This window comes from Nematolebias whitei, chromosome 8, assembly GCF_014905685.2.
Source record: "Nematolebias whitei isolate Nwh7 chromosome 8, NemWhi1, whole genome shotgun sequence".
Classification (NCBI taxonomy): Eukaryota; Metazoa; Chordata; class Actinopteri; order Cyprinodontiformes; family Rivulidae; genus Nematolebias; species Nematolebias whitei.
Genome location: NC_056505.1, coordinates 4,009,794 through 4,019,814, shown reverse-complemented (window position 1 = coordinate 4,019,814; position 10,021 = coordinate 4,009,794). Strand labels below are relative to the sequence as shown.

General features: G+C 44.2%; 1 protein-coding gene across 1 annotated transcript; it reads right to left on the bottom strand.

Moving 5' to 3' along the window:
- Positions 1–922: 922 nt before the first annotated feature.
- Positions 923–4,257, bottom strand: dmrt2a (doublesex and mab-3 related transcription factor 2a). The gene is made up of 4 exons (XM_037680143.1): positions 4,149–4,257; positions 3,282–3,751; positions 2,246–2,345; positions 923–2,168 (listed from the first exon to the last, which is right to left on the bottom strand). The coding sequence occupies exons 2-4, from the start codon at positions 3,636–3,638 to the stop codon at positions 1,075–1,077; spliced, it is 1,551 nt and encodes a 516-aa protein (XP_037536071.1). The 5' UTR covers positions 3,639–3,751; positions 4,149–4,257; the 3' UTR covers positions 923–1,074.
- Between the last annotated feature and the right edge of the window lie 5,764 nt (positions 4,258–10,021).

The window sequence follows — 10,021 nt, the reverse complement described above, 5'->3', positions numbered from 1 at the left end:
TGCAGAATAAAGAAGTTCAACAGACTGAAGGTGAAGCAGAGACGCCTTTTAACAAGATAAACACTTTTAAACATGGACATTAAAATGTGTTTATCTATAGATAAACTCCTTTTAAATAAACTCCTTTTAAATAAACTCCTTTTAAATAAATAAACACATTTTAAAGTGTATAAATGCCTTTTAGAGCAGATAAAACATTCTAAGATTTGGTTGTTTTCCTGATGAAATGTGAACGTTTGTACAGAAAGAAGAGATTAGTGAGTCTCTTTCACCTTCTGCTGATCTGAACACACACACACACTCTCACACACACACACACACACACACACACACACACACACACACACACACACACACGAAGACCTAACAGGAAAGGAATGAGCGGCAGCACGAGGAGCAGCTCAGGTTTCTTCTCGTTCATCAATAATCTGAGTTTAATTCGATAAGAAATAATCTGTCGTCTGTTTCTGAACACTTTCTGCTGTTTGAACATAAAATCTTTACGTGAAATCAATCAATCAATAAATTCCTGTCAGGTGTAGAAGTTTTGGATCTGGACTGGTTGAAGGATTTCTGTGTAAAAACAACCTCAGATCAGCAGAAACTCCTCAGGAAATGAAATAATCCTGAAGATTCAACACGAACCGTTTAATCCGAAATGTTGACGTGATTTTCTGCTGGTGGGGGCTGATAATCCTCAGCCCGCAGGTTTGAGCCCAGGCCCGGTCAGGGTAAAACGACACATCTTTCATGCGAGTTCAGCTGACAGTAAAAAGGTGTTTCGGCTGATAAATGCGGACAAACAGCCGAAGCTGTTCAGACGCAGGAGATTAAAGTTTAATGACTGCACAGAAAATCAAGTTTGAATTAAATACATGAAGCTTTATTGTGTAAAATGTTTTTCAGTGTTTGTGCAGAACTGGACAAACTGCTTCACAAGATGAACCAACGACTCGGTTCTGATCCGATTCAGGTTCATTCAGACGAGGAATAATATTTAAATACTTTAAAGTTGTGGAAACATAAAACAGAGGAGTCTGCTGCATCTTTCACATCGTTTTAGTGCAAAGCGCTTCAGAACGAGGGGAAGGCTCGAGCCATGGCGGGCGCCGGGCGCTTCAAGATGGCCTCCACGGAAAACGACAGCGACTCGCCGGACGCCATCTTGGTCCCAGCTTTACTCAGAAAGTCTTTGCTGAACCTGTCTGTGACCTTGAGCCCCTGAATGTCCTTGGCGGTGCCCTCCCTGAACTTGCGGGCCGCCTCTTGGAGCAGCTCTTTGCAGTACGGCGCTCTGACCTCTGACCCGGACCCTGTGGGGGGTTTCTCAGTCCGGGAGTTCTGCAGGAGCGAGTGGAAGGAGCTGAGTCTGGAGGACAGTCTGTCTTTGCTCGCTTTGTTCGGGACGTGGCTAAAGTCCGGGGACTGGGTGGGGAAGGATTGTCCAAAGCTCCTCTTGGGCGGAGAGAAGGCCGAGCGCTCCTTCTGCCCCACCTGGCCCACACTGGGGGGTTTGGGGTCGGGCCTTTGGAGGTCTGAGGAGTCCTGCAGGGCAGCGGCTCGGGACCCTTCCAGTTGAGCAGCGAGGGCGGCGGCCTCCGTTTCCGGAGGCTGGCTCTCGGCAGGCACCACTTTGGGTTCCCACACGGCGCCGGGCTTCAGGTTCTGCACGGCCGTGGCGTTGAAAAGACACTGCTGGTAGAGCAGGGCGTCCCCCAGGCTGGAGGGCCCCCGGGGCCACATCACGAAGCCGCCCCTGGCCGGCTGCAGCGGGTAGTGGCGGTAGGTGGTGGCCACGCTGACGTTGGAGGAGATGAGCTCCACGTTGGCCGGGCTGGACGGGTATTGCACGGACAGATCCAGCCGGTTCGGACCCAGGAAGCCGCAGAGTTCTTTGGGCTGCGGCTCCACCGGAGCTGCCGGGGAGAAGGCCGTCTTGTAGGCGTTGTACTCGGCGGCGTGGTGGACCAGGCCGCCGGGGAAGACGAGCGGGCCGGGCCCCGCCTGGCCGTTGTCCAGCAGCTCGCGCTCCTTGTACTCGCGCTCCAACATGATGGACTCCAGCTCCTTGTCGGCGAAGGCTCTCCTCTTCCTCATCCGGTCGCTGAGCGGAGGAGGAAGAGTCGTGTTGGCCACCAGGAACGGGTCGGGCTGGACCGGACGGTACCCTGGTGAAGAGAACAAGAGCGTGACGACGAGTCCAAACGTTTCAAAGTTAAACAGACGGTTCTGGAGCGTCCGGTACCTTCCAGGATGCTTTTCGCCAACATGGTGGACGGCCGGACGTGTCGCTGGTAAATCCTCCGCTCTGCTGGAATCACTTTCCCAGAAATGCCTTTTTTGTCCTGAAACACGAGAAACCAAGAGAGACACGTTTTAATTCATCCTGAAACACCAGATTATGGCAGGATTAAACGTTTAATTTAATGAACAAGGCTCAGATTATTATTCTACACAAAGTGGGGAACGTTAAAATTTATTTAAATTAATCTAAAAAAATGAACTGAGAGAAAAAGAGACAACATGTTCAATAATTCAGACTCAAAGCAAAGTGGAACAGAAAAACTGTTTGGACCCATAAACCGGTTCTGGTCCCAACATTTATTCAGTTTAAATTATTTTGTTGTAAAGTTTTTCACTTCAGTCTGAGTCAGATCAACAAACTCCAAAAATCAACCTGCATGAATTTATGTTTAATAATAAAAATAAAAAAAGAATTTACCTTTAAATTTATTTTTCTGTGCAGAAAATTAATTTATTAAAAACTAAAAACTGAAGCAGCCTCTGATGTTTGGACGATTTTATTTTTAATTCTTTATAATCCAAATGAGTTTTATCGTTTTCCTGTTCTGACAGATTTAATGTTAATTTGTTTATTTTAATATTTTTATGATTTAATGTGGAAATCTAAACTAAAACAGATTATCTGAATTAAAACTCAGTGAAATCTAAACAGATTAAGAACGGTGGATTATTGTAAATAAACTTTTACAAACTTGTAAATAAAAGGTTGAATTAAAATATAAAGTATATATAAATGATCTTCTGATGAGGAACCTTAATTAAAATTATTTCAGCTGAACTAAAATAACAAAGTGTGACTAAAGTTAAATATTGAAGCAGAACTTTTATCACTGAAGATTTAATTATTTTAAACGATTTTTAAATTTGATCCTGAAACTCTTCAGGGTCCAGGTTGAGTTCTGACCCGCATGTGTCCAGAAGCTCCAACGTTAAACCCTGAATGTTTGTCACAGGGAGCGGGTCGGAACCGGGCCTACCTCTGTGGCCTGCTGCCTCCTCAGGGCCACCTGCGCCGCCATCACGCGCTGCCGCTCCACCACCAGCAGACAGTTCGCGCACTGACAGTCCCGCCAGCGGCAGAACCGCTTGTGGCCCTTCAGGCACGAGACCACCCCGTGGTTCCGGCACCGCGCGCACTTGGGGGTCCGGCTCAGCTTCCTCTGGTCCCCGGAGCTCAGGCCGCCGGGCCCCGGAGGCTCCTCGCTCCTGGTGCAGTCTCCGTCCGGTCCGAGCGGAGCCGAACCGGGCCGGCTGCAGGAGTCTTCAGGGCCCAGTTCGTCGGACTCCAGAGTCTCCACGTCGATTTCAAACTCACAGCCGGTGCTGTCCGACATGTCTGCAGGGTTCTGCTGGTTCTGCGTGGTTGGGTTCTGCAGGGTTCTGCTGGTTCTGCGTGGTTGGGTTCTGCAGGGTTTCCTCCAGCTCTGATTTAAATTCAGTCTTTAATCTGTTCATCAAAAAGAAAAATTGTTTAAAAATGAGAAACGGAAACATTTTAAAGTAATTCATTCCAACATTTTTATTTTATTTATTCTCATCTCCAGTTTAATAAAAACCAAACGTTACAGTTTAAAATCATCTTAAATTAAGTTCAATAAAAACAGAAAAACTGCTGAAAGTTAAATAGAAACTAAATAAATTCTTCAGATTTGTTCTTTAATGTAAAGTGTTCGTGATCAGAACTCGGTTCCGATTAAACATTAATTGATATTTAATCTGTTTTCATTCAGACTTTTAAAAACTAAACTTTGTTTTGAACTTTTATTTTACAGTTCGGGTCCACGGAACCTCTCATTCATCCAGAACAAACAACAGAACCGGAGCGCGTGGACGCCTGGCGTTACCTCGGCGGGTCCAGCAGAAAGGTTCCGGGTGGTTCGAGCCCTGATGGGGGGCCCAGGCGGTCCGGACTCCAGTCTGAATGCGAATGCGCTGCGGACAGAACCTCCGTCCCTCTGAGCTGGACCCCGTCCCTCACTGCGCTAAGAAGCGCCAGCTGCGCTCTGATTGGCTGCTGCGCGTCCGGCGCCGACCAATGGGAGCAGGGAAGTAGTTTCGGTGGGCGGGGCTCTCCCAGGAAGCCTCCTGAAGGTAAAAATGATCAGTTGTGTATTTGACCCTTTGGAGGTTTATCTCTGCAGAAAAAAAGTTTTAAACTGAAAACTTGTGATTTTATTCTTCCTGGTTGAATTTAACAAAGTTTGTGATTCTGTCTAAATTATTTAACAAAGTTTGTGATCCTGTCTAAATAATTTAACAAAGTTTGTGATTCTGTCTAAATAACTTCAGCTAAGCTAAGCTAACGTATTAAGCTATGCTCTTTTCTTGGGCTCCATTTATTCACAAACTACTTTTTGTTACTAAATAAATATATAAGCTAATAAATCAGTATAAAACCCAGCTGACCAGAGCTGTGGTGTGGTGGTCAGCACGGCAGCTTAGAATCTGGAGGCCACAGGTCCGAGCCCGGTGGGGTCAGGTAGGACGCCTTCTTTCCTGTGAATTCGCTCGACCCCTGCAGAAAGAGCAGCGACGGCTAATCCGAGGTAGTGGGTAACCTTTAGCTGATTAATTAGCCGAAGTTGAAGTATGCGTGCGATGTTTATCCTTCCTCTGGTTGTGTGTTACAGGTTTGCACAGAAAACAGAGCCTTCCTTCCTCTTTGTTGCCTTTTCCAGGTGACCTGTTCCTGAAAACGTGTTTTCCCTCTGGAACTCCTGACGAATGTTTGGCCTCTAAATGTTTTCACTCCAGAGCCTCCAGGCCGCAGCTCCATCAGCGCGACGCTGGTGTTTTTTAACATTTAGTAACAGAGATTAAAGGATCCCTGCGCTCTCTGTTGGCTCTAAACAGTCATGTGACGGGGCAGGCAAACAGGTGACAGGTGGGCCCTGCAGCTCGGTGCAGTTTGTCGTGCTGGCAGCTCTTCTGACGGCGATGATCCTGTTTCCACAACAATCAAATCTGCTATAAAAACAGCGAGTCGTCAGCATACAGGGGCGTTAGTCTCCATAAATAGACATGAACTGAAAGCCAACCTGTAATTTACCCTTTACCTGAAGCCTTATTTAAACAAAAACACGGATCAGAACCATCATGAAAGTGAAACTACATGCATGTTTTTATTCAGGCTTTTAGAAATAACATGAAAAAACGAAGAAGTTGGACCAGTTCAATGTCAGAACCATAAAAACACAAGAACCTTCTTGGCTGCGTGTGACTCTGGCTTTTAAACAAGATGATCAGCAGGATTGTGTTAGAAGTATTATGTTTCACCGCGGTGGTTTTCTTATTGCACCGTGTCAAACTGTTGGTAAAAATCAGGTTTATTTGGATTTATTTCCCGGTTCCGTCTCAGCAGAAGAGACGAGTGAACAGGAGAGACGTTCTCAGACAGATGAGCTGTGGATGAAGCTGAAAACAAAATACAGGACATGAGAGGACAGCAGGACAGTGCTGAGGTCAGGGGCACCACCAAGGGGGGGCCGGGGGGCACTGTCCACCCCTTAAGAGCCCTGCATACTCCATCCGAAGACAAACAGTTGGCGCACGGTTTCGTGCACACCTTCCAGAGTCCACGAGACCCTCCTAAACTCCGCCCCCTGCAGTAAACGTCACCGCACGAGACTTCCTGCCAGAGTCTCCACTCCGTCCCTGCAGCCGCCGTTTGGCCACAAACCTGTCACGAAGAGAACGCCGCACTTTTCTGCAGGCAGACGCCTCCGTGCACGGAGTGTGCACGGTCTCCATCCAGGAGATTTTGTCCGTTTGACTCGTTTCATGTGTCTGAAGAGTCGTACAGCGCACCGACAAACACGCCCACAAACTTCTGACCAATCACACATTATGTGACGTGCACGCAGGGTCTTGTGTCTAGAAGGGGCGGAGCTACTCTGAAAACAAAATGACACAATTTTCATGACGCAACAACGACAATGAGAGCCGATTTCACCGCTTAGGAAGGAGCAGGGCATTAGTGCCCCCCTCCCCCGGTGGCCCCCCTTAGCCAGACAGTTTCATCTTCTTGAGTCTCTGATTAGTAAAACCTCATAAACATTAAAACAAGCATTATTTTAAAGTGATTAGGAATTAAAGACAGGATTTAAAACTAAAATCAAACTTTAATAAAAGTTCTACTCCCCCTGAATAAGGAACCAATGAGCGTCAGGATACAGAGTGACAGAGCTCAAAATATTTCATTTATAAATATTCATTTAGCTTTTCGTGTGTTTCAGTCCCCCAGTTTATAATATTTAAATGATGTGTTTTTGTTCACAAACAACAACAACAAGCAACTAAACACGTTTTTAAAATAATTAGAAGTGCTTGAGTACTTTTTTAAATGTTCTGTTCGTTGTTCCTCTTCAGATTATTTATCTGAGTTTTTTAGGGAAAAGGACGAAAAGTTTGTCTTTTCTGTAAAAACACAGAACACATTAAAACTGGACTGATGTGGAACTCCAGATGTTCTGATCTGACTCTTAGTTTTGGCGTGCCACCCCAGGATTTTCAGTAGCCCCCCCTCAGGAGGCACCACTGGGTGCTGTAGTGACAGATAGCTTCAAGGTGGAGGTGGGAGTGCATCAGGGATGGGCTCTGAGCCCCTTGTTGTTTGCTCTGGCCGACAGGTGCTGCAGCCTGCGGCTCTGGAGCCACATGTGGCTCTTTGGTCCCTCTGAAGCAGATCGTTCAAAACTGACATAAAAAGAATTTTATTGCTTGTTATACTTTGTACAAACTAAAATAAAGCTGGTTGTAGCAGTTTTCAGTTGGTTTGTTTTTTGGTCATTTCTTTTGCAAATATGTGAATGCTAGAACTAATACAAGAAGTAAAAAATACTTTATGTTTTATTTCTATATTTCAGTATTTTTCCACAATTAAAATAATCACATAGATCTGCCGTTCATAGTTTTAATTTTTTAAAAACTGACAAAGTAAATACAATTTATTAATTATTTTCTTCTTTACAAGATTCTGCTCTTTTCTTTTGTTTTAAATTGTAAAAATATCAATAAGTGTTAAAAAACATTAGATATTTTTAGCTTATAGTGTGTGGCCCCTCCAACAAACCTAAAGCGGTCCGAGTTTGCATGTTCTTCTCGTGCTTGCGTGGGTTTTCTCCGGGTCCTCCGTTTCCTCCCACAGATCAAAAACATGCATGTTAGGCTGCTTCAGGTCCAGGCCTCCCCTGTGAAAGAGATCTGTGATCTCAGTGGGATTCGCCTGGTTAAATAAAGGTTAATTACTAATAAAGATGAGGTCAGGCAGGAATCTCATGGACTGTGATGTTTGCAGATGATGTGATGAGAGCAGGGAACAGGTGGAAGAGAGCTTGGAGAGGTGGAGGTATGAGGCGTGGAGAGAGCACCTCCTCCTGGTCCTTGTGTGTTGAACACTTGGGGTCTGCAGGTGCAGGTTTCCTCTTCTTGATAATTTACTGCGGAGGTTACGAGCGGACGCCCCAACGGTTGTTTTCACACCCGGAATGCTTTGATGTTGAGGAGGGGACCGGACCGGACCGGAGGATCCACAGAGATCAGTGGTCCAGGTCATATGTGTTGTCTTTGTCAGGGGCTCTGGGGGGGCGGGGTCTTTCTGTGAGGTTTTAGGGTCCCTCTGAGGTATTCCAAACATCCGTTATATGGTTCCAGGTTTCTGGGAGTTAACCCAAGACGTTCCGGTAGATTCTTCCATAGGTTTATTTACAGCCCTCTTCATGGGATCCAGAGCTGCAGGATTCTTCAACTTTCATTTAATTTACTTCAGACTGGAGGACTCTGGGAAATGTTTTGGGTCTTGAGGTGAAACTGGTTCTGGGGTCCTCGGAGTCTGTTGGAGGTCTGTGGCGTATTGAAAAAAGTTTTTAAAACCATTAAAGGAATCCTCTTTTCAGATGACTTTGAGTTTTATTTTGGATTTGACTAAACAAAGGTCAAAGATCCACCAGGAGTTAACGAACATCTCAGAGATGATTTCAGGTTGGCTACTTCAGATTAAAATTATAATCTATCAGGGATCCCTGAGGGAGGAGACGGTTAAATTTTGCTTTAGACTAACATTATTTTAGGCGTTCAAAGACCTTCAAGAAGTTTCCAGGAAACATTTTCAGGAATTACTGATTACACCTGAGAAGGTGCCGCGGTAGCTCGGTGGTCAGTGTGGTGCTGTTGTCCTGAGGCTGCAGGTTTGAGCCCAGGTTGCACCAGGAAGCACATCCAGGTGAAGCAATCCCCAAATCCTTTCTGTGACTTCAACCCTCGAAGAAGGGAAAGAACAACTGATCAACTTTGATGGTGGTGGGATTTCCATAAAGCCTTAGAGAGAGACCCAAACATTGACCGGTTCTGGAGGAGTGGAACCGAGGGTCCTGGTGTTCCCTCGGTTCTGGGGTGGACTCCAGGAGTCCGGGTGTTACTTTTGAAAAGATGTCAGCATCTGTGTTGCTGTTCAGGTTTGGCGTTTTAGTTGTTTTGTGTGCTCAGTTTAGTTTCTGGTGATTCTGTGTTCATGACTGTGCTGCTTCTGCTCCTGGCCCCGCCCACACTCACCTGTACCTGCTCGTCTTCCTGTCACGTGTTTTACACGTTCATTAGTGTGGTTGTGCAGTGAATGTGTCAGTTCTGGTTGCTTTCTATGTTTCCCTGCAGATGGTTTGTAGGGAGACCATGAGAGCTGTCTTTTTTAATTTTGTTGTTAATCAATTAGTCCATGAGAGCTCGTTAATGTCGTTAATAAATAATATCTTTGAGCTCTCGAGCCTCGTCTGTCTTACCTGAAATCACCACGAAGGAATCCAAACTAGACTTTCAGGAACTATAGGAGGTTTTACAATATGAAAATACAAGTTCTATTCCAGACTTCATTTTCACTCAGAACAGTCTTCTCATCAAATAAAGATCATGATAATAATAATAATAATGATAATAATAGTATTAATAATAATCATCATCATCATAATAGTATAATCTTATGGTCATTAAACTGAACATTTTTCTTTACTTATTTATTTGTAACATTTTATTTGACTAAATTTAAAATAAAATAAAAAAAACATAAAATACAAACAAATACAAAAATATTCTTTAAATATAAAAAAGTTACATATTTTAGTTTTTTTAATTAAAGAGATTTTTTAACGCAGAAACTGAATCTGATGCAGGTCAGGTTGGATAAACAGACTGAAACAGATTCTTTTTGTTGGATGATGAAAGTTAATGAACTTTTTTGGACATTGTTGGATGTTGTTGGATGATGTTGGATAATGTTAGACATTAATTTCAAGTTCAACTTATGTTTATTTTCATTCTCATCACATGTGGTACATGAGTCAAGTCACATTTATTTAAACAGCCCATTTCAAACAGTAACTGTTGTCAAAGTGCTTACCAGAAAGATCACAGCATCAAATATTAATAACATATTACAGCAACATGAATAAAAACATAAAAACATTAAATATAATGAGAAACAATGAAATACTAAAACAAATCACCCTGCGTTAAATGTCAGGGAGTAAAAGCAAAATGGATGAACACAGTCATCAACAACGAAATATCAAATGAGATCACACTGTGTTAAATGCCATTGAGTACAGATGTGTCAGTGAGTCCAGATGTGTCAATGAGTCCAGATGTGTCAGTGAGTCCAGATGTGTCAGTGAGTCCAGATGTGTCAGTGAGTACAGATGTGTCAGTGAGTCCAGATGTGTCAGTGAGT

Excerpts from the sequence above, each read along its gene's own strand:
- dmrt2a (XM_037680143.1), bottom strand. The coding sequence starts at position 3,638 with ATGTCGGACAGCACCGGCTGTGAGTTTGAAATCGACGTGGAGACTCTG. Across the intron at positions 2,346-3,281 it reads GGAGGCAGCAGGCCACAGAG|GACAAAAAAGGCATTTCTGG; the intron begins GTAGGCCCGGTT and ends CTCGTGTTTCAG. Across the intron at positions 2,169-2,245 it reads GGCGAAAAGCATCCTGGAAG|GGTACCGTCCGGTCCAGCCC; the intron begins GTACCGGACGCT and ends TCTCTTCACCAG.